This window comes from Enhydra lutris, unplaced genomic scaffold (genome assembly GCF_002288905.1).
Source record: "Enhydra lutris kenyoni isolate GAN:26980312 unplaced genomic scaffold, ASM228890v2 scaffoldscaffold10, whole genome shotgun sequence".
Taxonomy (NCBI): domain Eukaryota; kingdom Metazoa; phylum Chordata; class Mammalia; order Carnivora; family Mustelidae; genus Enhydra; species Enhydra lutris.
Window position 1 is genome coordinate 6,852,132 of NW_019154094.1, and position 27,948 is coordinate 6,880,079.

The 27,948-nt window shown below is 61.5% G+C and overlaps 1 protein-coding gene across 1 annotated transcript; it reads right to left on the reverse strand.

Moving 5' to 3' along the window:
- LOC111143822 (plexin B1) lies at nt 1-25,901 on the reverse strand. The gene is given in 39 exon segments (XM_022497740.1): nt 1-752; nt 1,937-2,011; nt 2,847-2,922; nt 3,066-3,130; nt 4,733-4,880; nt 4,985-5,145; nt 5,335-5,507; nt 5,743-5,827; nt 5,901-6,004; nt 6,300-6,468; nt 7,212-7,358; nt 7,614-7,680; nt 7,818-7,996; nt 8,153-8,370; nt 8,474-8,574; nt 9,082-9,230; nt 9,307-9,483; nt 10,252-10,494; nt 10,683-10,854; nt 11,054-11,230; nt 11,497-11,633; nt 11,777-11,882; nt 14,527-14,678; nt 14,835-15,007; nt 15,083-15,176; nt 15,467-15,589; nt 15,777-15,899; nt 16,109-16,534; nt 16,536-16,796; nt 17,187-17,295; nt 17,378-17,486; nt 17,730-17,886; nt 18,178-18,310; nt 18,601-18,701; nt 18,799-18,927; nt 19,269-19,451; nt 20,132-21,244; nt 22,124-22,176; nt 25,816-25,901. Coding segments are annotated over 37 exon segments (6,414 nt in total). The 5' UTR covers nt 21,239-21,244; nt 22,124-22,176; nt 25,816-25,901; the 3' UTR covers nt 1-647.
- Nucleotides 25,902-27,948: the final 2,047 nt, after the last annotated feature.

Here is a 27,948-nt window from a genome sequence, read left to right on the forward strand (position 1 = left end):
CAGTGTGTTATCCTTTAATGAAGATCTGGGTCAGTGGGGCCACCACTCTCCCCCGGGCGCCTGCAGCAGGTGGCCCTCACCATGGGCTGCCTCTGAGGCAGGGTGGCCTGGAGGCAGCCAGCCCCACGGAGGGGTCAGTTTGCAGTGGCCTAGCAAAGGCATTCCTCTCTCAGACCTAGGAACATGACAGCAGCAACAAGGCCAGAGGCAGCTAAACTGAGGTCAGGGATGATAGAAGAGGGCAGGACAGGAAGTGGGGCTCTTCTCCTCCCCCTCTGCATCCCAGCGGGATAAAGGCCAGTGTACAGGAACAGTACAGTCTCTCCAGGGGCTGGAGGCCCCACCAGCCACTCTCTGGAAGCCCTTAGTCCCTGACTCCCCACAGGCTGACGTCACACACAAAATAGCCCACAGGGTCACTGGGCTCAGGGAGCAGGCTGGGCCCCACCCGATCAGCCTCAAGGCCCCAGGCCTGCGAGGCAGGTCCAGCAGGGCCCAGGCCAGAGGCCCCAGGGGAACTGGGAGCCACCTTCCACTAACTCGGCTTGTCAGGCACTACAGGCATCTAAGAAGGTAGTTTCTCCCTCACGGCTCCGGGGCCGCCCGGGCAGGGCTGAGGCAACGGCAGGCCAGGGCTGGCCAGGTCCCTACAGGTCTGTGACCTTGTTCTCCACAGCAGCTGCGATCTGCTGGAGCCGGTAGCCCAGCTGCATCTTCTGAGCCGTGCCGTCCTCCTCCAGGGCAGTGATGATCTGCAACCAAGACCAGCCGGTCAGGAGTGCCCGCCACCACCTTTCCCTGTGCTCGTCCAAGGGCTGCCTCAAATGCTGCGGCCCGGCGGGGGGCGGGGGCCCGGGAACACAGCGAGCCCCCTCACCTCCTCAGGGCTGGGCTGGTGAGGTCAGCATAGGGTTTTAAGGATTCCAGAGGTGAGAATGAGGTACTTTACTCAGTACTTAGCACTCACGGTAATAAGCATCCACCTCCACGGGTAAGATCTCGCTGAGTGGAGGCCACCTGCACCCACCATGCTGACCTTTTCACCACGATCCCTCTAGAAGCCCTGTTCCAGCCATCGTGGCTCCCCTTGTCCACCAGGCAAGAAGCATTTCCTAACTTCCTATTGCCAGGCACTGGGCAAGGAGTAGGGACCCTGCGACAGTGGGCCCCATGCGATCCTGTCCTCGGAGAGCTCCCCGACCCCACACCCACAACTACAGAAGCACAAGCGGGGGCTGCCACGGGGGGCACGGCAAGGCCCGGGAGAGGCCTCCAGATGCCTCACACCCCCACCCCCTGCCTCCCTCATACAGGTGCTTGCGCTGCTGGAGCAAAGCCGCTGTGCCCGCATTCACATCTGTGCATCCCTCGTTTGTGGCATGACTGTCCTCACTCCAGGCCTGGGCCACGAGGCAGGCTCCTCATCTCTAACAGCAACAGCCACGCCGCGGATGCCACACAAACACCGGGGTGTGTGATTCTGGCAGGCACCTAGCTGGCGGACTCGTGGGTGCTCTGATCTCGAGGCCCAGTCCAGGAAGGGCCCAGACAGCCCCCTCGCCGGCTCTGCTGTGCCCGTTCCCACCCCCGGCAGGACCCTCCCCGCTGGCAGCGCAGGCAGCCCAGAGGTGGCCGTGCTCGGCATGCTGCCACTGCAGACTCAGGAAGGATGCGAGTCAGGGCAAGGTGGGGATGTGGGTGGCAGCTGTGTGTCCCTCCCAGCATGTGCCCCCCTCCACCTCCAGGCCATGGCAGATCCCCAGCAGCCCCTCCCCAATGCCTGGGATCCCTCCTGCCACCGAGGAGCCCAGACGGAGAGGGCACGGCCAGGTTAGAGCACAGCCAGCACCAGTGCGCACCCTGCTCCCTGCCCTGGGGACCATGAGTCCCACCCCTCTCTCCATCAGGCCCCAGGGCTCTGTGCGGGTCTGCCCACCTGGTCATAGTACTTGTTGATGTACTTGTAGAGCTCGTGGAGGGCCACTCGTGCCCCAAGGTCCCCAGAGTAGTTCTAGGGAGGAGACAAGAGATGAGAGATGAGGGGTGTCATCAGCCCCAGGACCCCCTGGGAAACAGGGGACGAGGCAGCAGAAGGGACAGGTGTTGCACAGGAAGCCCCATCAGCACACCAGGGCTCCTGGGTCTGCAGCATGAATAGGGCCTGGCTCTCTCCCCTTGAGGTGCCAGCTGGGAGCCTGGGGTCCCAGATGGTGGCAGGGCCCCGCAGGACAGGTGCTGCTCTCAGGCTGTGACCCAGCGTCAGTCTGCTCTGATCTCCCTCCTGCCTCCTGTGAGGTCATACCGGGCCCCTCTATGGGGCCATCTGGGAGTCTGCACCTCCTCATCAGGGCCACAGGGCTGCGATCACCTGAGCTATGAAGCTCCTGGGGGGTCAGGTGAGTACACAAAGCCCACCCATATAGCCCCACCACCGGGCTGTTGTTACTGGGTGTGGTTTATGGGCACATCTACAGCCCTGAGGGCAGCAGAGCAGTATGAAGGCAAGAGCAGGCCAGCATGGGCCGTCCTGGGACTGAACGCCAGCCACCTCACTGCCTGGGACCCATCGTCCCCTGACCCCAGCACGGCTGCAGGCCCCCCAGCACCTAGCTGAGTCAGGTTCGGTGGCAGCTGCCAGGACAAGCCTCTGCTGCTCTGTAGTGAGGTCCTGGGAGCCCTGGTCTTTATAGTGGTCACTGGAAAATTCTGCATTTCTGATGTTGAGATGGGTCCCACCCCAACCAGCTCACAGGATTGCTGATGTCCCCAGGGCTTCCTGGCAAAAGAGCAGGATCCTCACGGTGGGAGACCTGTGCCCAACCCAAGAAGCAAAGGGAGGGCCATACCCGAGACAGCTCAGCCAGGATGGAGTTCATCTCTTGATCACTGGCAGGGACGGTCTGCCTGATGTCTGCGTAGTACCTGTCAGGGACCATGGGTATGGCGACTGCTGAGATAATGAGCCATGCCTCACCCCACCAGGGTCCACCCCTGGGCTGCAGCCACAAACCTCCATCCGTCTGTCCACCCATCCCCTTTCCAGATCCACTACCTCATCCTCCTACCTTTCTACCATCCGTTTGTAACGGGGAATATCTCGAGCGTATAGAAGTTTGTTGATGGGGGAGTCCTGGGCACCAGCAGGAAAGAAAGAGGAGAGCCCCTTAGGGTGACCGACTGTCCCGGTTTTCCCCCATTTCAAATATCCCCAGAACCCCTCGGTCCCCAGGCACCTGGGACAGTTGGTGCCCCCTGCCCATTTCCTTCTGCAAAGACCTCCTCCGCTCCTCCCCCCCACCGATGTCCAGCCTCTGCTCCTGTCACCCCAAGCTTCTCCCCGAATCATTCCACGGTCATTTCTCAGCTCCATCTGCCTCCACCTGCACCCAGCAGGGAGGAGACATGCAAGCCGGGAGGGTGCAACGGCGTGTGGGGCCCTGATGCTGCTTCTCCTGGTGCTGCTCATTCCCCAAGTAATCATCTTCAAGATCAGGAAACGAACCCCACTATTTAGTAAATGGCCCCACTCCACCTCACCCCGAGTGGCCGAGCTGGCACCTGAAGCAGGTCTCTCCAGTCAGGACCCACAATTTTGACACACCCAGATCCATCCCCCACCACCGAAGTGGGTTCCAGTCCCAGCTCTGCCCCCCAGCAGTGGGCTCTGGGCAGCACACTTCTGTTCCTGGCACCCGCTGCCTCATCCTGAAGCTGCAGGGAGGGTGAGGCAAGATGGTGCCCCTGTGTGGGCAGTGGTGTGAGTCCCTGGGCCTGAGCCAGCACGCGTGCCTTCTCAGCCGCTCTCCGTGGGGGGCGCTTGGCATTCCTGGTTTGGGCTATTGCTGAGCTACCCAGCAAGCATCTGCACTTTTGCTGGCAAGGGGAGGCAGTGTGAAGGTCGGGCAAGAACCCCGCCACCATGCAGCGCCCACCCACCCACCGTGGCCCTAGGTCCTGGTGGCCCCCGTGGTTCTCAGTTCACTGTGGACGGACTGATGGGAACACACGGAACAAAAACGGGTCCCATAGGACAGCACTACGGAATAGAACTGAACTTTCTGTTTCTCCACAGAGGCCTAGAGATCCATCTCTCCAGAGGTAACAGGCTCCCTTCCCAGGCCTGAGGAGCCACCGGCCCTGCCTGCTGGGGGCCTGAGCAGTTGCAGCCTTGTGCCCTTATCTGTCATGGGACTCTGCTGGCTCTTACTGCGGTGACAATACCCCACCACTGCGTGCTACCCGACAGACAGCCCTGGCCCTGACCATCTGCCTCTCAGCTCCTCTCACCAGCACCTTGCTCCACGCCGGGCACTCGCCGCCCCAGACTCTCCCGTCTACACTGCACTGGCATCCAGACACCTCCTCCGCCCCATGTAGAAGCGGGAGTCACTCTGGATCCCTGGGCCTCTGGCTACAGTGAGCCTCGACTGGGAGAAGGGGAGCCCGAGGTGACGTGGGGGCCACCAGGTGGACAGGTGGCTTCTACAGTCCCACAACAGCTCCAGGTTGCCTGCTGGATTTGATTCTGGAGGGGTCGTCTCTGAAGACAAGGCCCTGCCACCTCCTGGGGACAAAGCCCAGCCTGGGGCTGGAGTCCCCAGCCTCCCCCAGCCCTCCTCCTGGACCTTGTCAGCCAAGCCCGGAATCTGGGTGCACACAGCACTGCCCAGCCCCAGCTCCTGCTTCCCCGGCCCCCCCGGCATGTCCTCCGCGTCCGGCGGGACCTACTCACCCGGCCCAGCTTGTGGTCGGCAAGCGTGCAGGCATCCATGAACGTCTGCGCGATGACCAAGAGCACGGCGTCCATGTTATCAGACGTCTGCACGTCGAACACAAACTGTGGGTTTTTTATGATGTTGATCCAGAATCTCAGGGGCAGGCTGCGGGTGGGGCAGGCGTGGCCGGTGAGCACTTGGGGGAAGCAGGAGAGAAGACCCCGGCACGCCTGGCCCACCTGGCTCCAGCCACCGCCACCCCTCCCCACCTGTTGGTCTTCCAGATGTGGACGGTGTCCTGGTCAGAGATGCCGTGCTGCTGGGCCTGCTCGTCCAGCAGGTCAAAGAAGTACTTGATAGCAAGTGGCACGGGGCGGCTGGTGCTGAGAATCACCTGGAAGAGGTCGTCCACAAACTTCTGCAGGGTGCCCTGTGGGGGAGGGGAAGCACAAGAGGAGGGAACCTCAGCCCCAGCCCGGCCTCGGACGCCCCGTGGCACCATGCTCATGCAAGCCCCACACCACCCCAAATCCCCTAAGCAGCCGTCCTCCCCTGCAGCCCAGACCTGAGGCCTGGCCTGGCCCTGACCCCAGCCTCCCTCCCGCCCTTCCTGCCCCACCTTCATGGACAGCAGGCGAGTCAGGTAGATCTCAGGGATGGCTTTGGCTCGCTCGCGCTCCCCGCCCCGAAGGCTGCCCCTCCGAGGCCTGGGGGGCTCCGGTTCCTCACTCGGCTTCACCAGGTGCCAGGGCCGGATGCCCCCCTCATCCACATCCTCCAGCATTGGGGTCCCTGTGCCAAGACCCCACAGCTCTTCACCCCTCATCAGGTACCACCTTCCCTGGGCCCTCAGGGTCCTGCCAACTTCCAGGAGCAGAGGCACGGGCTGAGGGCTTCTCTCGGTGGAAGGGAAGTAGACATGCCCACCCTAAGGTCCAGAGGACTTTGCCTGTTACTGGGTACTGGGCAAAGAGAGGGCAGAGAACAGTGACTGGGTGGGGGCTGGAAGGGGGAGGGCAGTACTCACGCTCTCCAGGGATATAATCCTGGTTTTCCCGGAGAACGTGCTTGGTGAGGCAGGGGACCAGGGCCACGGTCGCTCCATCTGGGACCTGCAGATCACAGCCGGTGACCCCTCCACCAGCCCCACCCCCCCGCCCCTCCTCCCGCTCTTACCCCTCCCACCTTGTAATGCTGCAGGGTGTTCAGGCGCCTCCACAGACCCTGGACCTCCGAAGTCACATCCTCGTCGGAAAGAATGAGATGCCCGGCCACCCCGGACCGCCACTCTGCGAGAGCAAGGTGGGTTGAGGACTCCCGGGACACCCTTCCTGCAGGTGGGGCCTACCTCCTCCTCCACAGGGGCAAAGACCCACCATCAAGGGGGCAGCCTCCCCCATGCTCTGCAAAGACTAGGGCGGCAGGCCCTCGCCATGTGAGAGGCTGTCCTTGCAGAGGGACTCCGTAGTCCACTGCTGCCCCACGCCCACCGAGGAATACGCCGCCCCTGCAGGGCTGAGCCAGGGCCAGCCCTGCCTTCACTCTGGCTCGGGCCCCCAGGCTACCCTTCTCCTCCACCCTCACCAACATCCAGGGTGCGGGGGTCTGGCCGCTGGGCCAGAGGTACTCCTTTATAAAGCTGGTCCAACATCTTCTCTTTGGCCTGGGAGATCGTGTCACAGTCCAGGACCTTCACAGGCACCCCCTGGGCCTCTCCCACGCCAGGCCCCACAGCCAACAGTGCATTCAGGGTCTATGGAGGCACACACGGGAGCAGTCACGGCTCGTGCCGCACCTCGGCCGACCGAAACGCAGGGACAGGGACAACCATGAGGAAGCCACTGCCTCTGACCTCCAGGCACCGAAGAGTCCTTAATTCTTGTCTCTTCACTGTCCCCAATCCTCCCCACCAACCTGGCCCTGAGACAGTGGCTCCCTCCGCCCTGACCCCAGCACCTAACGCAGTGCACTACGTAAGTGAAAGGCAGTAAAAAACCAGGGAACACAAGGCCCTTTTAACTCAGGGCCCCAGGTTCCTGGCACAACTGTCAGGCTGAGGCACCTGAGAGAAGCCTGCGTGAGAAGCGGTGAGTCCCTGCCAGCCTGAGAGAGAGCAGGTCTGGTGGAGCCTGAATGAGACTTTCCCAAAGGCACCCCATGTGGGTCACTGAGGAAAGGCCTGCCCTAAGGAGAAAGCCACCCAGAGGACGAGGTGGCCGGGTCTGACAGAGCTGGCCTGGGCTTGGTGGGCACTGGTCCTTCAGGCCCTCCACCTCAAGGACTGGCCCTCAAGCTGCTGTCCTGCTAAGCCAGTCTAAAGCCTCTCCCCAGGAGCCAGCCAGAAGTCAGGCCCACTGTAAACCAAACACAGATGTTCACCACGACCACCCACGCTCATCCTCACCAGGGCCTGACCCCACCGTGCGCGAACACATTCACACACTCTGTCCCTCCCCACTCCTACCCTCCTCCCCGCTCTCCCTCCCCCCCACTCACCAGGGGACGGTATTCCACATCCTCTCTGAGAAGGCGGTTGTCATTCAGGGTGTATTTGGCCTTGCCGGTCACGCTGTCCACTGGTCCCTTGTCTACTTGATGCTTAATTCCCCGAAAAAGCATGTACAGAGGCTCCCCTACTGAGTCCTAGGGGAGTGACAGGCTATGAGGACCCCCCAGGGCAGATGATGGGCATGAAACAGAGTTGTATGGGGCATGGCCCACGCTGGGGAGGGGGATGGGCCACAGAGAGCCTAAGGTGACTGAGACTTGCTGGGCAGGAGTGTCCGAGCCGCCTGGGGGCCAGAAGCTGTGTGGTTGAGAGCCCTGCCCCCACCCCTGGGGGGGTAGCCCCTCCCACCCTGCCTCCCCCAACCCTGCCCCTGCCTCTGCCTCTCTCACCCTGACAAAAGTGTACAGGCAGATGGACATCCAGTTGGTGAGCAGCTTCTCCACCACGGTCTCCGTCCTGGAGGACAGTAAAGGGCAGGGGCAGGACCAAGAGCCGTCTGAGCCGCAGACTCCTCTACCCCAGGCGGCCTGCCTCAGCTCCTGCCTCCAGCTCTGACAGCCCCCCAGACCCCACGGCCTCCGACCACCACAGACCTGCGCAGCATTAGCTTCGGGTTCTTGGCCACGTACTGGGCCACCAGGTCACTAAGCAGCGTGCGGAGGATGTCAGTGAAGTACTCGAGCTTCCCATGCAGAGCCACAGTGAGCAGAGATGCCACGTATGCGCGGTCCCGAGCCGAGAAGGTGCGCTGGCTTTCCAGGGTGTGGATGAACTGGTGCCAGGAGACAGGATGGGGAGGGAGGGGCCAATTCAGAACAGGAGGGACAGAGAAGGAGCAGGGCCGGGACCCGAGGGGCGGGGCCAGGAGCCTCCCTCCCCTTCCCCCAGCGGTGGAGAGGCCTGGGGCCTGGGGCGGGGCGCTTGGCACCTTGGTGAGGAAGAGCTTGCTGTTGAGCAGGTTGGAGAGTTGCCCCAGCCCCTGTTCCACGGTGGGGCGCCTGCTCTCAGGGACACCCAGGTCCCTGTGCAAGGGTGATTCCTGGTGCCCGGGGAAGAAGACCCTCTCGGCATACACCTTATAGTCGAGGAAGGGGATGCCACTGCCCAGTAGGTCACTGGTGAGATCGGTCATCTCGGTCATGAGGTCTGTGGAGCAGAGGAGGCCGGGTTGGGGCTTGGGACCCATGCCATGGGAGGAGGCTTAGCAGAGCCCCGGAGCATCCGCTAGGCCTCTGCTCGTCAGCCTCACCTGTGAACTCCTTCTTGCAGCGGTCCCGCACACTGCTCTCCAGATTCTCCAGCTGGATCTGGACCTTCTTGTAGTCCCTCAGGGCCTGCTTGCTCTTCCTCCTGTTCAGCACCAAGGTCAGGAAGGTGGAGGCCAGACCAGAACAGAGCCCTTTCTGGTGCCCCGGGCCCAGGCCTATCTACCCCAGCCTCGCCCTGGCCCAGGCTGGCACGGTCTAACACGGCCATGCCCGGCCAAGCCAAGGCGTCGCCCAGAATAATTTAGCCTGTCCCGTCCTGCGCAAGCCCACCTCCAGTCTAGCCCAGTGGTTTAGTCCAGGGATCAACAAACTACAACCAGGCCAAATCTGGCCCACAGCCTGTTTCTGCCAATAAAGATTTGTTGGCACACGGCCACACTCCTGAGTTTGCCTCTTGTCTATGGCTGCTTCTGCACAGTCAGAGCGGAGCAGAACCACGGCAACTGAGGCCACCTGGCCCATGAAAGCCCAAAATCAGTACTCTCTGGCACCTTCCAGGAACGTTTGTTGACCCCTGGCCTCATCTGCCCTTCCTCTAGAGCCACACCCCCCTCAATGCCCCAGCCCAGCCACAGCTGGCTGCACCCACCTGTATATGAAGACAATGATGATGACGCCCAGAGCCAGAAGAGAGGTGCCCACCCCTAAGCCCACCTGGGCTGCCATGGGAAAAGCCACGGGGCTCTCGCCATCGTATTGCACGTGGCCCAGGGAGAAGCGCAGGTTCCCCATCTGCACCTACATGGGAAGCCCCCAGTGAGCAAGGTCTCAGCACATGCCCAGGGCCCGGCCCAGCCCAGGCCCACCTACTGACCGTGAACTCGGGCAAAGCATCCTGTGTCTCTCGGAGGGCGTGGTGCTGGGGCAGGGGCTGCTCCATGGGGGGCTCACAGTACAGGTGGTGGCGGGTCAGCGTCTTCACCACACAGGGGCCATCCCCTATCATGGCCACCACCTCCTCCTTGGACATCGCAAGGTCCAGATTCTCCCCCTGGAACACGAGGTCACTGATATATTACTCAGAACTCTTCCCTAAGGGGAGGAGCTGGTGGTCACTCAGATCCCATTCCCCCAAAGTGGGGGGAAGGACAGTCCTGACACCCCACCCCCACCCCCCGGCGCAGCGCTGATCATGCCTCAGCACTCTTCCCCTGTGGGGGAGGCGGCCATCCATGGTTATCTCCCAAGTTGCCCCCGACCCTCTTCTGCCCTTCCCATTCTTCTTCCCCACACTTTTACTCCTCCAGAGCTAAAAATCTGGACAATATAAAGTCGCCCCCCCCAGTCCTGACACCCAGTTACTCACAAAGCCAGAGCCCCTACTGTGTCTGTGGGCCAGTGGTGCACAACGGTGGGCTGTCCACCTACAGCCTTCCGGGATGCCCACCTACTGCACATGTCCGAACCCATGCCAAGGGCCTGTCCACATTGAGCCAGGCTGCCAAACGGGCATCAGCTCAGGCGCCCACTGTGTACCATGCCCCCAGCTATTGTGTGTGCCAGACCATTTACATACTGTCATTCAGACTCCTGCCGCACAATGTGTTGGGACCCAGTCGGCAGGACCCAAGCCCCCGCCCGACGGGGGAGGCTAGGAGCCCCCACCAACCCCTCAGCCCTCGCTACATGAAGGGTGAATAGCCAGATTCATCCTCTGGCTCTTGCTCTGCTGCCATGCCCCCCCGCCCCAGTATCCCTCAGCAGCAATGTCCAGCAAAGCAAAAGGTCATGCGGACCCACATGTGAGCAGACACAGTACCTCCACAGAGAGCACACTCCCAGGCTTATGCCGAAATGGCATGGTGGGGTCCTCGGGGTTGAGGGGCTGCAGGGTGGGGTCGGCCTCATAGGAGAAAGGTGTGGGGTTCAGCGTTGCGAAGTCAAAGACCAGGTTGTCGAGGATAAATTCCACCCGGACCCAGGGGTCCTCGGGCAGGCCTGGGAGGGCAGGCGTGTGGCACGTGATGAGCTGAGAGGAGTTCACGTGGCATGGCTCCTCAAACTGGGGCAGAGGGAGGAAAGACAGAGAGGATCCATTGAGGGCCATGCAGGAAGGGGGTCCAGCAAGGACAAGGAGAGAGCCTCTTTGGTACCCGCCACCCAGAGCTGTACACAGGGTGGGGAGTGGGGGTGACACGGGGGATAGCTAGCCCCAGGGTCTCCTCGTAGGGACGCCCGTGGGTCTCCTACATGATGGCCGCCACAGGAAGCACCAGGGGAGCATGCCGTCTCCGGGAGCACGCGGCGCCTCCGCCCAAGCCCCTGGCTAGGCAGCAGGGCTCTTGGGGCCACAGTCACTCGGATTCTTGGTGTCTGTACCACATCCAGATTTTGGCCACGGACCCATATCTTACGTCCTCCGCTGCAAGACAGACCATGAACCGTGAGTGGCTTATGAGAACCCGCCTAGCCCAGCCCAAGCCACATGGTCCCTCTCCCTGCCATTGGCACGGGAGTCACAACGCCCACAGGAAGCCCTGCAACCCCTCCATGTCCTAGAGCTGTGAAGACAACCCCCCCCCCACCACCAGCACATGCCATGCAGCCACTTGGCCCAGCACCTGAGGAAGCTCTTCGTGGGACTGGCAGAGGTGATATTGGGGTCTGATGTGTACTCGAACTGGCTGTGTTGAAGCCTCCGCTCAGTGGCCCCAAACCACACAGCCACAGGAAGCGTGGCAGGCGTAGGGCGGGGGCTGGTCTCACACTGCAGCCGCTCAGCCTGCTGCTCCAGCAGCCTATGGAAGGGAGGGACTAGTGGAAGGCGGGCCAAGACAGAGGACCCACTCGGGCCTCCACTCGCTTCCCTCAGAGCCCACTGAGAGCTCCATAGGTGACCCTGGAGGCCGCCTTCCCACAACAGCCCCAGTTTCAGGAAGATCTGGCCACTTTCTGCAGAAGCAGACCTGGCCCTCTCCCCCACTTCCGGTCTCCCCAGCATCCTGCCCCTCTGTCTTCTCCCTGGAACACATGGATTTTGGGAGAATGAGGAAGCAGCCCTCACAGGTGACAAGGCTGGTCTCCAACGACAACTCGGAGGTCCTCCAGCCGCCCAGTCAGAAGCTTGGAGCCATGCAGGGTCAGATGGGTGCCCCCAGCTCTGGGGCCCCGGGTCGGGAAGATGGAATACACCTTCGGGTCCTGTGGGAACAGGGGTAGGGAGAGATAGGCAGGCATGAGGCCACCCACAGAGAAGCCAGGGGAGCCTGAGGCAGACAGAAGGGCCTAGGGTGGGAAGCCCCAGGAGGGCAAAACTAGATGGGCTGGGGGGGGAGCCACCTCACCTGGTAGGCGAAGTTGTGCTCTGAGATGCCACGTCCTCTTCCTGGCACCTCCACCGTCACCGTGCCAGCTACCTCCCCACCGCTGGCCTCAGTGACGCACACGAAGCTGTGGGCACAGGGCAGGCTGGGGTGCTGGGCCGCACCAAGGGCTCCCTCAAACGGACTCAGCTGCCCCCTCCTTGCCCTCACTCAAACAGGTGTTCTTCCAGCTCCTGAATTTGACAGAGATCCTCTTGCTGTGGAGGGAATGCCTTACGGCACTGCAGGGGGCTCTGGCCCCTGTGAATTCATATTCACAGTTTCAGGTATTCGAATCCAACCCTGAGGCCCCCCTCATGAAGGGGAATCCCCCTCTCTCTGTGGCACAAATTTATAAGGAGCCCCGGAGGGCTGGCTGCAGGATGAGGAGTTGAGCTAACGCTTGGCCTAACCACCACCACGCATGCCACACCACTCGCAAAGCAGTGGCAACTTATTTCCTCATGAAAAAAAAGTCCCTGGAAGCCTCTAGTCAGGTTGGGGGACAGACGGAAAGGGAAAGTGAGCAATCTCAGAAAATGCTGGTTCTCAGCCAGAAAACAGAAGCTGGGGGCAAATCAATTTCCCCAACATGAAGCTGGCAGCGGCGCGAATCCGTGACATGGTCACACTCACTGCCAGCACGTTGGAAAACAGAACAAGTGATGTGTGAAGTACCCAGGAGAGACTCCAACCAGCGAATATTTTAATCTCTTTATAAATCACTTTGCAAGTTACCTTTGTCTCATGGTTTTAAAATCATTAACAGTCTAGACGATCACCTCAAGTTTTTGGTCATAACACACTGAAGGGGGAAACCAGGTGCTCCAACAAAGTCTGGTTTACTTTTAATTTTTTTTTTTAAAGATTTTATTTATTTATTTGACAGAGAGAGATCACAAGTAGGCACAGAGGCAGGCAGAGAGAGAGGAGGAAGCAGGCTCCCTGCTGAGTAGAGAGCCCGACGTGGGGCTCGATCCCAGGACCCCGGGATCATGACCTAAGCCGAAGGCAGAGGCTTTAACCCACTGAGCCACCCAGGTGCCCCTACTTTTAATTTTTTAAAAAGATTTTATTTATTTACTTCAGAGAGAGCGAGTACGAGAGAGAGCACAAACTAGGGGGAGAGGCAGCAGGAGAGGGAGAAGCAAGCTCCTCGATGAGCAGGGAGCCCGACGCGGGGCTCCATCCCAGGACCCCAAGATCAGGACCTGGGCCGAAGGCAGACACTTAACCAACTGAGGCACTCAGGTGCCCCCCAATGTCTAGTTTAAAATACTTATTACGAGGGGGTGCCTGCGTGGCTCAGTCAATTAGAGTGTCTGGGACTCTTGATCTCAACTCCGGTCATGATCTCAGGGTCATGAGATCAAGCCCTGCGTCCGGCACCCCATTAAGCATGAAGCCTGCTTAAGATTGTCTCTCCCTCTGCCCCTCTCCCCCACCTCGACCCCACTGCCACGTGCACACATATGCGTGCCCACTCACTCTCTAAAAATAAATAAATAGGGGAGGTGCCTGGGTGGCTCAGTGGTTAAGCCTCTGCCTTTGGCTCAGGTCATGATCTCAGGGTCCTGGGATGGAGCCCCATATCGGGCTCTCTGCTCAGCAGGAAGCCTGCTTCTCTCTCTCCCACTCTCCCTGCTTGTGTTCCCTCTCTCACTGTGTCTCTCTCTGTCAAATAATAAAGTCTTTTAAAAACTAATTAAATAAAAATTAAAATAAATAAATAGGGATGCCTGGGCAGCTCAGTGGGTTAAGCCTCTGCCTTTGGCTCAGGACATGATCCCAGTGTCTTGGGATCAAGCCCCACAACAGGCTCCTTGTTCAGTGGGGACCCTGCTTCTCCCTCTGCCTGCTGCTCCCCCTGCTTGTGGTCAAGCATGCACGCGCTCTCTTTCTCTGACAAACAAATAAGCTCTCAAAAAAATTTTTTTAAATATTAAAAAAATAAATAAAATCTTCAAAAATAAATAAGTAAAATACAGATTACCAAAATAAATAATTAAGTTAAATAAGATACAAACTACGGGGTCCCAGCATGGGCCTACTCAGTCTAGATCTCTGAGGGTGGATACGAAGGACCCATTCCATGGTGGCTTTGGACAGGCTCTCTGGGTAATCCAGATATTCAGCTGGGTTTGGGATTTGCTGATCGTGGAGATCGCCTTGGGAGTGTCTTGTGTGAGCACCTTTGGGACCCTGCAACTGCCAGCCAGGCTACCATGGGCCAGAACCTCTATCAGCTGCAGGCCTGGGAAGGCAGCTGGGAGTCCCAGGGACTGGACTCGGCAGGCGGGCCACAAGTCTGTCATCCTGAGGTGCCCTCCTGCAGCAGTGCCTGGGGCAGAAAGGACAGCTGGCGGACAGCAAGCCCCCGAGCATAGTCATCTGGGATCTGAGAACCTTGCTACCACAACTATGTCCCTGGTCACCAGAAAGCCAGGTGAAAACACCTGGACGGAGCCATCTTTCAGCTCTAGGTAGAGACGAGCCCAGGCCCAGCAGTGACTCCCCGGCAGCCCAGGCCAGGAACATGCACACCTGTGCACGAAGTGGAGGCGAACGCTCCAGGGCCTCAAACGGTAACCCTTGCTCTGAGGCCCTGTGGCCAGAACAGGGAAAGGGGGAGAGGGAAGGACAGATGAGGAGTGGGTGGGCGGCCAAGTGCAGGAAAGCCCACCGGGGAGCCCGTAAGGTGTGCCGAACTCCCGCTGGTCCAGCTAACTCACCTACTAGAGACCTCGTACTCCAGAACGTCCACGGCACAGGGCACCCCGGCCACCCTGACCGTGTCCTGTACGTCCTGCACGTGCTGGCCCAGGTTGGAGCCCCTGATGGTGACACGGGTGCCTCCGTCCACTGGCCCAGTCAGTGGCTCCACCTGTTCCAAGACATGGACTTGGAACACTTCCACCTGGCAGTCACCCATGGGCAGCCCGGGGATGCAGACCCAGCCTCCCTCCTTCAGGCCTCCTGCACCCCTGCCCTCCCTCTAAAGGCAGTGGTGTGGAAGGGACACGCGAGCATTGCAACACACCGAGTGGATGAGGGGGGCGGGGCACTGAGTGGCCACAGCTTCGGTCTCGCCACACGCCTCCTGGGCCACACAGCGTGGACGCTCCCCCTTACACCACACACAGCCATACTGGGGCCTGGCAGTTTGGCAGCGGCTGCAGTCCCCATGTCCCACAGAGCAGTCGTACAGCACCACTAGAGAGAGCAGAGACAGACGTGAGAGGCGGGCGTAGAGGAGTCCCGCGGCCCCAGAGGCCCCCACTAGCTCACCATGCAGCCCGTCGGCACTGTCCACACGCAGACGGCCAGCCCGACGCAGAAACAGCCCCACGCGGAGCTCTGGCTGCAGAGCCTCATAGCTGAGCTGCAGAAATGGGAGTGGGGTCAGAGCCTGGGGTCAGAGCCTGGGGCCAGAGCCTGGGGCCAGCCATCAGGCCTGGAGGGGGCGTGGTCACAGAAAGGACCAAAAGGACTAGTTATGGGAGCACCAGGTCAGAGGTCAGAGTTGGGGTACAAGGACCCCAAGGCACACAGGGTCAGAGGCCAGAGCCGGGGTATGCAGACTCCCAGGATGAATGTGGCGTGGCCAGCTGAGGCCAGTGGCCGGCCCGTGGCCAGTGCATCCTCGCCCACCCCGGCACTTGTGACCCGCACCTGGTGCCGCCGGCAGATCACACGACACTGGGTGTCTGGAGGGGGCTCGCACTCCACCCGGGCCTCGACCACCACTTCGCGGCCCTCCAGCTCCATCACACACTCATTGTCTCCTGGGCTGTCCTGGGGACAGATGACACAGTTGGTGGGGCAACTGGAGGAACTGGGCCCAGTGAGCCCTGCCGGGGCCCCTCACAGAGCCCCCGGGTTGGGACTGAGGGCCAAGCCCTCCTCCTGCATTCCAGGGCTTGCGTACAGCTGACCAACAGCCAAGGAGGCCACACATCCACCTGCCACAGGACACACTCACCTGAAAGAGGCCCAGGTTCCTGCCCAGCAGCCGGACTTCTCGTTCCACGTGCACTGGCATTAGCATGGAACCCTGAACACTGTCTACACAAGGGCAGGCACTTGGCCCCCGGTTCACCTCCTCCTGCAGACACCAAGAGCAAGGCAGTCTATGGCGCCCACCCGGTCAACTTGGAGGTTCCCTGTGCAGAACCCAGGGCCCAAGGCCAGCGTGGAGCTGCAGAACCCATCCTGCCCCTCGATCCCTCCTGATGCAGGATCGCAAGGCAGGTAAGGCACCACGTCTGCCCTGTGTCCCCTCCCCTGAGGCCTCCTTCCTGGGCTGGGCCTCACCAGCTCCCAGAGCCCGGGGGTGTCGTATTGGTAGTCGAGGCTGGACAGGAGGATGAGGGGGGCGGGAGGGCCCTCGTGCTCAGCCGAGTCTCCATCACCTGAGAGGAGGGTGGAAGTGGAGAAGGCGGGCGTGTCACCCCCTGTCCACTCGTCCGCCTCAGGCAGCTCGCCGCCTTCTCTCGTGAGCCAGTCCGGGGCAGGTTTCACGGAGCCAGCGGCCCCTGGGAAAGTGGTGGTGGGAGCAGTGCCGGGGGGCTGGTCCAGGAGTGCCGCAGAGGGGTCGGCCTCGGGGCCGGGGTCTGCAGGGGCGGGGGGCAGTGCTGCTGCATCTGAGGGCGATGGGTGGGAGGCCGAGAGGTCCTCGGGTGTGGCCGTGGGTCCGGAGTCAGTGGGGGCGGGGACAGCAGTTCCAGGTCTGTTGGGGGGGGGCGGGGGGGGGAGGTTCCTCATGGAGAGGTGACTCTGTGGAGGCGGAGGCAGGTACCGGACCAGGACCCGCCCCTGGCCCCCAGGGGCTGAGCAGGGAAGGCCTGTCCCCAGGTGGGACAGCCGAGGCTGTGGCCGTGGAGGGGACCCCAGGCTCCACAGGAAGGGCGTCGGGAACAGAGGTGACTGGGGCCTGGGGGGTTCTGGGTGGGAAGGGGGTGGGTACATCTCCTGCTGGAGGGGCGGGGGAGAGAAGCGGGCTCTGAAGGGGGAGGCAGAGAAAGACAGGAGGGGCCACTCAGCAGGCAGGTGCAGGAGCAGGTGGCAGGCAGGCAAAGGGTGTGTTAGGAGGAAAGGAGACCAAGGGAAAGAGAAACAAAAACAGCCCGTTAATTCTCCAAAGGAGAGAGGGGAGGGGAGGGCAGGCTCCAGGGGCATCTGTGCTGAGGTGGGGCCCAAGGCCCAGACCTCCCCTGCGGCTCAGCCACAAACGTTCTCTCCTGAAACTCCAGGGAGCCCGCAACACACAGCGGCTCGGGGGGGGTGGGGGAGGCTCACGACAGAGCCTCACGTAGGGGGGCAGGCACACAGACCCTGGGCCGTCAGAGACACCCGTGCAACCCTGTGGGGGCCAGCTGGGGGTCCCGCTCACCTGCTGGCTGGCCACCATCGGCCCGGCGTCACACGAGGCCTTGTGCGTGCACAGCTGCTGCCAGACACACCAGTTACACCCCCAGCGGCTGCTCACACAGGCCTGGCACCTGCACAGAGTGCAGCCATTGGACAGGGGTCACTGTGGGGGAGCCCGGGGGCCAGGGGTCAGCAGGGGGGGAGGGAACTCACGGCGCAGATGGGCGGAGCTCAGTGACCGCTACACAGTCATACACAGAGAGCGAAGCTTTGGCAATCACCACAGCACCGAACCTGAGCTCCACGCTCATGGACACGTGGTCTGCAAAGCAGGAAGAGAGGGCCCAGGGTGAGTGGGGTTCACAGCCCTTAGCAGAGGGGAGCACCCAGGGTCTGCAACACGGTCCACAGGGCACAAAAATGGGCAGTTGAGGGGACTCAGAGAAAGATGCTACTTCAGGGCTCCCTGCCTGGATTCACACCTCACCCCAACTGCACCCCTTGGAGCAAGACAGGAAGAGGGTGGGGCTCCCAAGCCCCAGAGCTGGCCCCTTCTCTCACCCACCGGCTCCTCTCGGCAGTGCTGGGGCCTCACTAGGGTCTGGGGAAGGGCACATCACACCGGCACTGGTCAGCAGGGCGGGACTCTGGTGATCCCCAAACTGGCAGGAATAGGACTCTCCTGGCCACAGAGGCGGCAGATCAGGCACTGACAGGAAAACCTGCCAAGAGAGGCCAGGACAGGCTGTTGGAGCCACTGGGCAGCAGGCCAGGGCCTGTCTCCGGGGCAGCTGAGGTGGGCAGGCTCAGGGGCTAGTGGCCCCTGAGGGCTGGCGGGCCCCGAGCCTTCATAAACGCCCTCCAGCCTGGGTTAGAAACAGAGAAAGCAAGGCCCCGAGAGAAGTGACTGGTGGAAGGCCACGTGGTATTTGGAGCACCCAACACTAAAACGTGGGGTATTGACCCATCACCAGAGCCCTCCCGTGAGGGACGCGCCCTCCCAGCTCCTTCACCTCTCTCCGCTCCTCTCGGCTGATGTTGGCAGGACTCATGGCTGCCACGTGCAGACAGCCTAGCTCGGGCTGGAAGCTCCAGAGCCACCGCTCTGGGCCCTGTCCCCGTGAGCACTCGGAGTGGCGACTGCACCTGCATGACAATAACGGGGAACCACCTTCAGGGGGGCAGGGACTCGCCCAGCACTGGGGACCTGAGCAGGAGCCTCAGGTGGGCTGTGACACGAGGCTATGTCTGCCCTGGCAGGGCACTGATGCTCAGAATGGAGGATGGAGGAAGGAAAGCAGGGCGTCCAGGGAGCAGGGGTTGCAAGTCAAGGATCAATGATGACCAGGAGTACTGGACAGGGCGATTATGCAGGTGAGGGCAGGAGGCTGGAGCTGGGGAATAGGTCAAGGGTCAGGAGTCAGGGGAGCACTGACCTGCCAAGGAGCACACACCACCCACAGTATGGGTCCCTGTGAGCAAGACAAGATGCACAGTCCAGGTGCTGACCACAGGAGGCCACAGGAACCTTGAGAAGCTATGACGGTAATCCAAACCCCAGTGACTCATGGGTCCCTGGCACAGCCCCAACGCCCCTCCCAGCAGCCAGGCCCCAGCTCCCGCCTGGCACTCACTGTGCTCTGGGTCATGACATACAGATGCTCGAAGGCCCCATCAAAGGTGAGGTCTCTGCTCACAGCAGACCCCTGCTGGATGTTCTGTGTGGAGTACGGGTGGCCATCACTCCCCAGGCCCAAGTAGACCTGAGATCAGAGACAAGTTCTGGGACCCAGGTCCGTGGTCACAGACCCAAGGGCCTCTCCTCTCCTACAGTGAAGCAATTTAGAAACAGAGTTTTCTCCTAGGCGGTACAGGTCCTGCCACTCAGCCCTTGAGGAGGGGGTGGGAGAGGTCACAGGTAAATAATACCCAGCCCTGGGAAAAAAAAGCCTAAATCATCTCTCCCAGCCTTCAGGCCAGGGGTGTGTCACAGACCCCTCATCCTGGCCCCAGGGGTCACAGGTGTAGCTCTGCCCAGGCTGGTCACCAGCAGCCTGTTCCCTCCAGACCCTGGGACAGGGCCCCCCACCTCCTGTGCACTCACCCTGTGCAGTTGCCCTTGACTGTCACCCAGGAAAGCAATGGTGTGTCCATCCTCCACAGTAACTGCCACAGCTGTCAGCTGAACCCCTGGCCATTCCAGAATGGGCGTGGCTTCCAGGGGTACACGGCTGGCCATGGGGCTGGGTGTGTGATCCGAGCCACAGGGATAAGCATCCAGGGTGTCCTACAGGCAACAAGCCCAATAAGACCCTCCCTGGACATCCCAATCACCTGGCCCAGCCAGCTCTTCCCTAATGATTCTCTCTTCTCTGCCAGGCCTCCTGCGACAGCCTTATTCCCTCATCCTTCTCCTTGGGAGCCCCTAGAAACCTCACCCTCATCCCAGTCTCTCTGCCTGGCCTTGCCCCAGTTTATGCGCTCAGTCTTCCCCGGGACCACTTGTCCAAAGACTCCCAAAGCTTGAGTCCTCCTGTCCAAGTCTGCTCCCCTGGGCCCCTGCCACCTGTCCCTTACTCAGTCCTCCTGGGTGTGGCTTCTTCCCTGTGTTCCATGCAGGAGCTAGAGCCGAACAAGTCTCAATTTCCCCTGCCTCCCTTGCTCAAAAAATTAAAACAGGGCCCAGCCCCCTACAATCGAGGTCCCTGGCCCACACCCTAGAATCCTCAGTCCATCCATACAAATGCGCCCTCTGTAGTGTCCAGTCCCAGCCCAGTTCCGAATGGCTGGCTCTCTGACCTCTGCGCACCACGATTTCAGCAAGGCGTCTTTCCATCACCCAGGCACAAAGGAGGCACATTACCTCTGTCGACCTCATCAGCCCCCACACCACCGCTAGCTCCCCTTCAGACTCCTCGGGCCACCTGCCTAGCTGTGACTACCAGACAGGGAGGGGCTGGGGCTCACCACCGGCAGCTGTGCGCAGTCTGAATTGACATCGTACTCGATGTAGGCCACCTCCACATCGTTCTCGGCGCGGCCCTCCCTGGTGTAGCAGGCGTCTCGCGTGCGGTTAGCAAGGCGGTCCACCTCGTCCAGAGGGAAGGCACAGAGGGCAGAGGCTCCAGATGCTCCGGCAGCGGCCGACGGAGGCCGGCCCACGGTTGGGGGAGCGGCCGAGGAGAAGGCTGCGAAGAGTACCTCCCCCTGGGCCACCTCCAGGGATGTGGCCACAGCCGCAGCCTGGAGCAGCCCGTAGCGGCCCCCCTGGCAGGCCAGAGGCAGCTCCACGTAGGAGTAGTAGTGCTGGTCCCGGAGGCACACGCGGGACACATAGGCACGGAAGGCTCTAGACTGAGCCTGCAGGTCTCGCCGCAGGAACAGGAAGTAGGCACTGGCCCCACGTGCAAAGGCGCTCACGAAGTGGTGGCTGTACTCGGAGAGGCGGCCCACGGCCAACTTGGCCGTCTCCTCATAGGAGAAGGCAGTTTGGGGGTCCAGAGGCCACAGGGTCCGGGTTGTGATGGGAGGGATGCCACCCCCCACGCCCCTGCTGGTGTATCCCCGCCCCACAAAGAGAAGGGGCTCCCCAGCCAAGCCCTGGGCCACCAGTCCCACCGTGCTGACCGCAGGATCATTGGCAGCCACATACTGGGTGTCCCCAGGGCGCTCGGGTCGCAGCAATAGCTGCTCGAGCTGCCCCAGGCGCCGCAGCTCACAGACCCCCTGGTGCACGCTCCCGCACACCACCAGGGCCCCTGGGCTCACCAGGAGCAGCTGGTTCAGGTTGTTGGTGGCCTGGGCCTGGGGGCACTCATCAGGCATCACAGGAGGCAGGCAGTCCCTGCTATCTAGCACGGGGCCAGTGGACACGGCAGCCTCCAGCTGCAGCCCAGGGCTCAGCTGGAACAGGAAGTTGGTGGCCCCTAGGTAGAGAGTGCCTGAAGTGGGATCCTGTGCCAGATGCTGCAGGTGTGTGCCGTTGGGAGCAAAAGCAGCTGGTGGAGAGGGCTGGAGGGCGAGGACCCACCCGGCCCAGAGCGCCTGGAGAAGAGCTGGGCCGAGGGCGGGCATGGTCACCTGGCAAGGAGAGAGTTGGACAACTGATGGGCCACTGGTGGGACAGGGCTATCACATTGCCAAGATGATCCTCCTAACTCAGGGAGTGAGCAAAGGAGGCCTAGGCTTGGGGCGCCTGGGTGGCTCAGTGGGTTAAAGCCTCTGCCTTCGGCTCAGGTCATGATCTCAGGGTCCTGGGATCGAGCCCCGCATCAGGCTCTCTGCTCAGCAGGGAGCCTGCTTCCCCCTCTCTCTATGCCTGCCTCTCTGCCTACTTGTGATCTCTGTCAAATAAATAAATAAAATCTTAAAAAAAAAAAAAAAAGGAGGCCTAGGCTTAGATGGCACTGTGGTCCAGGATGGCCCCAGGATGGCACACCAGCAAAGGGTCAGGAGATCTTCCCTGGAAATTTCAACATTGCCCATTTTCTGCAAGCACATTTGTCCCAGGAGGACCTCCATCCCACCCCACCACCCCTTTACCCTGTACCATCCTGTGTCATCACAGAGTCCCAGGGGAAGGGCCAGAGGGCCAGAGATGGGGGAAACATCCCATCCCCAGGGACCAGGGCCTGGAAGAGGCAGAAGCACAGGTGAGGGGAAGGAGGGGCTCAGGGCCCCTAGGAGGGAGAGGACCACTCTGCTCAGATGTCAGTGGCCTGAGGGGAAAGTGGGAGGGCAAGTTCCCATGGGCCATCTGCACGTTAGAGCAGAGCAAGAATTAGATGGTGGACCTTTTAGGCCAGGAATCCAGAAGGAATCCACAGAACCAATGGTGAAATGACAGAGGTTGAGGCTGCCAGGGCTGGGGCCTGAAAGACTGGACACCACCTCGGAGAGCGCTAAGAAGAAGCGGGACTCACACTTCTCCCAGGTGCCTAGGTTTGTAGTCAGGCTCACCTGGCAGGGCCGGCTGGATCAGGAGACAACAGCATGACCTGTGTGGGAGTTACCTAGCCAGGAAGATAGCAGAGCATGAAGCTGGGGGCTGGGCTGCAGGCACGTGGGAGCCCGGGCTCCCCTTCCCGCTGCCTAGCCTGCCAGTGGAACTGGGCCCAGCCTGGCCCTGGGCCACCAAACACATTCCACAGGGGACGCCTCCTCAGAGCCCACACAGGGAGGGGGAGGGCAGCGGAACCAGGCACCCTCAGGGCCTGGGAAAGGGCAGCTAGGAAGGAGCCCCACGGTTGGCAGGGCCCACCGCCCACCCCCCCAGCATCACCCTGCTCCTCTGCAGCCCCTTCTCCCTTCCACGCACTCCCTTTTTCTCACCTTCTGCCCAAAATCTGCCAGGGCACCCAGGTCCATACCCTCCCCAGGGGCCAGGGACTGTCCTAGTCCAGACTGATACCAGCATATGAGCAGACATGGGCTTGCACACCCCAGGAAGCACACATGCTGCCAGCCCCACGTATGCACACGCACACACAAGCACACAGGCCCTGGCACAGGTGCAGACGCATGCAGACGCATCGTGTCCACACATAGATGCACGCAGAAACACAGGCCACATACTCCCCCCACCCCCGCTCAGACACCTGCGCAAAGACACAACCTCCTTACACAAACATGTACGTTGCACAGACAGGCATTCTACACGAGCGCATGGCACACCCACCCACATTCAGATTCCCCCCACACACGGATTCATGCACACTTCCCTGGTTCGAGCCCTAAGGCCTACAGGGCCGCAGAAGCCAGCACATCTCTTGCTATTTCTTCTCCTGCAGGTCAGAGCAGAGCCAGGGCCCAGGGCTGGGGCGGCGGAGGGAGGCTTGTCCCAGAGGAAGTCACCATGTCCAGCTGTGGTCCCCATCCCCAGGGCCACCTCAGAGCCTGGGTGCCTGCTCTCCTCCCAGATCCCTCCCTGTAGCCCCCCCACCCAAAGCCGGCCAGGTGGAGAAAACCATGACAACACCATCTTCCCCCACCCCGGGTGGTCCCCAGCCAGGAACACCAGGTTGAGGAAGTGCTGCTCCCAGGCTGGAAGATACTTTCCCTACTTGCCTCTGCCCAGGCCACGTTGCCTGGCCCCTCCCGCCACCCAGCTGCCAGGCTGTCTGAGGGAGAGTCTCCCTCAGCCCAGGGTCAGCTCCTCCCAGCCAAGACCCCGCCAAGGTGCTACTGAGGCTGTCCCAGAGTGAGAAGGCTGGGCCTAAGTCTCGGAGGAGGGTCCAGCAGCCTGGTGGGAGCAGGGGAGCAGTGGCCACAGCCCAGCTGGGCACTGCTCCCGAAATAGCTTGGGGGTTTCCATTTTTAGTGTGCGGAGAACAGGGCAGCTCTATGGGAGCAGGAACAAGGCTGCCTCTGTTTGCTACCCGAGGGGGTGGGGGAAAGGGGACAGCAGAGAGAGTCGTGAACCTAGGACTATGGCAAGGCCAGGCTCCCAGGAGCCCCCCACCTTGTTTCCAAGGGATGGGGGAAGAGTTTCTTCCTCTGGGAAGACAGGGTCTGCCCGAGGATGGGCAGAGGCCATCTCCTACACTCAGCTACTGCTCACTACCTCTGGCCACCTCCTCCCAGGGATGCGCTAGGGGCAGAAGGTCCATAGTTAGACCAAGAGTCATTCCATTTGCTTACAAACATTTGCTTAGAGCCTACTGCGTGCCAAGGTTTTCCAGCCCTCAAGGGGCAGCAACCAAGACACTCCCCAAATGTAAAATCACAACCGGGTCGAGTGGCCCACAGGAAAATGGAAGGGATCAGAATAGCTCCTGGCCAGATCACAAAGGAGGCTGGAGGCTGAGCCGCTCTGGGAAAAGTGAAGGGCCTCTCCAGTCACTGAAGCACCACCCTCGCCCTTCCCTATGTACCACAGGTGGAGAAGGGGGGAAAGAGGGGCAAGGACATCTTCTCCTCCCACTGGGCACTCGGATTCCCCTAACCTCTGCCACAGGCCAGAGCACCCCCAGCCCCTCCAGACTGCCCCTCCTACCTCACGGGATCCTCAAGCAGAATCAGAGCATATCTCTCCCCTGTCTTTGGAGCAGCCCCAGGCCTGAAGAATAAAGGTCAAAGCCCTCCAGTCCACGCCCTCTTCCATCTAATCCGTGCCAGGGCTCCCCCACAGATGCTGTTAGCTTCTGCTGGTCTGAACTATGGGCTGTTTCACACTCCTCCCCGCTTAGAATGCCCACTCCCTCTCTATCTGCTTAACTCTGCCTCCCAACCTCATCTCCCAGGAGAGCCTACCCTGTCTCCCCCCAGGCTCCTTATGCTGGATGGAATGGACAAACCCAGCTACCATCCTGATGTGAACAGCAGCTCTGCCTTGGGCTGAGCCTTAGTTCCGGTTTGTAGAACGGGAGGCAGGACCGCTCCGGCTATTAAATACGGAACGGTGTGTGCCTGGCATCAGTGGCACCAACCAAGGCCACTTTTCTCTCTGTTCCACCCTCTCCATTCTGGACTTGAAGCTTTTGCAGGCAAGGAGTGTGGCTTTTGATTCAGAGGTCCCAGCAACTGAGCCACATATCAGCACAAAGCAAGTGCTCCGTACACGTTGAAAGAAGCCCCATCTCACAGCTGAAGAAATCCAGCCAGCAGGGGAGATATGGGGCCCACACCCCTCTCCAGGCTACTTGGCCTCTCAAAGGGACAAGTTGTCAGGCTCACTTTTATTAATAACCAAGCCAGAGCAGACTGTAAAGGCTGGTTTGGAGCCAGGCCTCATGTCCTCAACTTGCAGATCACCAGATCTCAGGCCTCCTCCAAACTCCTGGGCAAAGCCTAACCTGCCTGTACTGGGGCCCAGTGCCTGCCTTGAGGTCTCTTCTGGGCCCACCTTTCTCTGGACCTCTTGAGCAGAGCCCACAGCTGCCTAACTTCTTTTTGCAAAGAGAAAGTAGTCCTGGGGCTGTCCTCACCAACCAAAGGGGCTAACAAACTCTGCCCTTCCACCTCTGGAGGGGTGATACTCAGGCCCTCACTACCAAGTCCCAGGGATCAGTGGGACACTGGCCTTTCCTTCCCCTACTCCTGCTCGGTGCCCAGCGTCCCCGAGGGAGAGATTGACAGTGCTGTAGTGCATACTGTTCTGCCCGCAGCCTGCGTGCTGGGGGGCGGGGGGCACCATTTATGCACCACCCGTGAGTGCTCAGGAGCGCTCAGCAATCACCCACCGCCCGGGTCATGTTGGGGGCTGGGGGGTCCCCCTCTGGGGATGCCTAACACAAGGCTCACAGTCCGCCTTGGAGCGTAGCCTGGAAGGGCTGTTGCATACAGAGGGGTAAGCCTCGACCTCCCCATCGGCCCTTCCTCCCTCCTCCCTCGGCCACGGGGCAAGGACCCCACCAGCGGTCCTGGGAGGGCGGGGAAGGGGCCGGCCGGTCCCGGCAGAGGCGGCGGCGAGGAGGGGGCGCGGAGGAGCAGCTCCACCTCCTCTGTCTCCCAATCGCGTTACAGGCGGAGCCGCCAGAGTTTCCTTCAGTGCGAAGTGCGGTCCCAACTTTCAGGACCGCGGCTGCCCACCGCTTCCCCAGGCTGCCCCTGCCCGGCAGCATCAAGGCCGAAGCTGCCCACATCCCCCCGGGGCCGCACCGCCACCCCCGCCACCCCCGTTCCGGCCCCGAGTCCCCGGCCCCCGCACTCACCACCCGGCAGGGCCCCGCAGGAGGAGCGCGCCGAGGCGGGCTCCGGCCGCTTCGGGCTCGGGATCTGCGCGCGGCAGTCTCACTGCCCCCTGCCCCCCCCCACCCCGGGAGGTGGCTCCGGCCGCGCCGCAGCTGTTACCCGGAGACCGAGGGGCGGAAAAGCGCGCCCGCTTGCCCGCCCCTCCCGCCGCGCCGCTGCCACCGCCGGGAACAAAGGAGACAAAGCCGCGTCGGCCGGGCCGGGCTTCGCTCCTTCCCCCCTGCGCCCGCCGGGCCGCCCCCCCCCCCCCCCCCCCCGCCCGCCGCCAAGGCCAGGCCGGAAGCAGCCACGAGAGCCGGGCGCGCGGCCCCGAGCCGCCCGGGACCCCGCATTCCAGCCCTGCGGGCTCCGCACTTGCCGAGGGCGGGGGACTCGACCCCTCCCTGTGGGGGCGCGGGCTGCTCGCCGGCGGTAGCCACGGCAACGCGGGTCGCGGCCAGGGTAGCCGAGCGCCAGGAGCGGAGCCTGGGGCGCGGGCGGCCCGGCGCTACCCCGCCCGGCCTCACCTGCGCACCTCGAAGGAACCGGAATCAGGAGCCCTCCTGGGATGGGCGGGGCCGGGCGGGGGGCGCGCTCGGCACCCACAGGTGTGCAGGCGCCGCGCCGTGCCGCGCCACTGCCCTCGCCCCTCAGCAGCCCCGCGGTTTCGCCAGCCACCACCGCCGCTCCAGCGCCTCGAGCTCCCTCCTTCCCTTCTGCGGCCGCCCTCCAACTTTCTTTACCTGAACTTCTCGGCGCCTGGTGTCTCCCCACCGCCCCTGCTCTCCAGACTCCCTAATGGCTACCCCCTCCTTCCGGCCCCAAACTCTGGCTGTGCGAGAGAAGCACAGGTTTTGGGGTTGGGCCTGGGTTTGTGGCCACCACTAAGCCTAGTAACCTGACCCCCCACCCCCACCCCCCATACACGCCTTATTTGCTCACCGACAAATGGAGGTGATGCCACACCTAGCCGGCTGTTAAAGGAGTGCACACGGGTTGCAAAGTGCACAAGCAAGGACACATTTACTTCTTTTCCTTCCAGGCCTGTACCTGGACCCACCCTCAGCTGAGAAGCCCTGGGCAAGTCTGGACTCCCTCCCTGGCAAACGTACCTGGGCCTTTCTAGGGAGGAACCGCTGCACAGAGGCCCAGTTGTGCCCTCTGCCGGGCCCTTCACACACAGCCTGACCTGCCCACTGCGAACTCAGGAGCCAGGACCTGGCCCATCCTTTGGCTCAAGGCACACTGGGATAGCCTTCTGGGAGGCAAAATTTGTCACACACACATATCACCCTGTAAACCCCCATAGTCTCCACAGGCTATGGAGAGCCTCAACCAGAAGGTCTAGGTCACCCACACCGGCTACTGTCCAAAGAGCCAACACCACAGGGGCTCTCTCCTGCCACCTGCCACCACCCCTCCCATCAAGAGTCTGCTGTAACTTCCATCTACCCAACTCTGCCTTCCAATTTCTCTCTCACCAACTTCTCATGTCACTCCCTTTCCTCCACCCCTACTTTGAGCACCTGGGTCCTTACACCAGCACAGCACCCCCTTCCCAGTTCCCTTATCCCTGGCCTCTGGCATCAGAGATCCCAGGCCCTCCACCCCTCCCCCACACCCATCACCACCTCAGTCCCCTTGGCTTTCTGCCTGTGCAGCCTGTGGGGAGTGGGGGGAGCCCTCCCACATACCTGGAATTCTCCCCTCCTGAAATCCATTCACTCAACTGCACACCCTTTAGGACCTACTTCACGCCAAAGGGTACACGGGACTTCCAAACCCCACAGCACCCCTTATCTGTACACAAATATGACACCTCCTACGCCCATGTGGCAGGTGAACATCCCACAAACAGAGGTCATTTCATCCCATGCCATCCTGAGGAGCCATTACACAAAGAAAACAAGGTCAAGAATGGAGTGACCAAATGACCAAGGCACCAGGTGCTCAGAGGCTCACAGCCCAAGCCTGACCACAGGCTCGGAGGAGGAAGGGCACAGCACAGGAAACCCTACTGGCTTCACAGGCCCCTGCTGAGAGTGGGCTCCATGCAGGCCCAGGCAAACAAGTCCCACCCCCTAGGAGCCCCTCCCCACAGATCTACATACCTC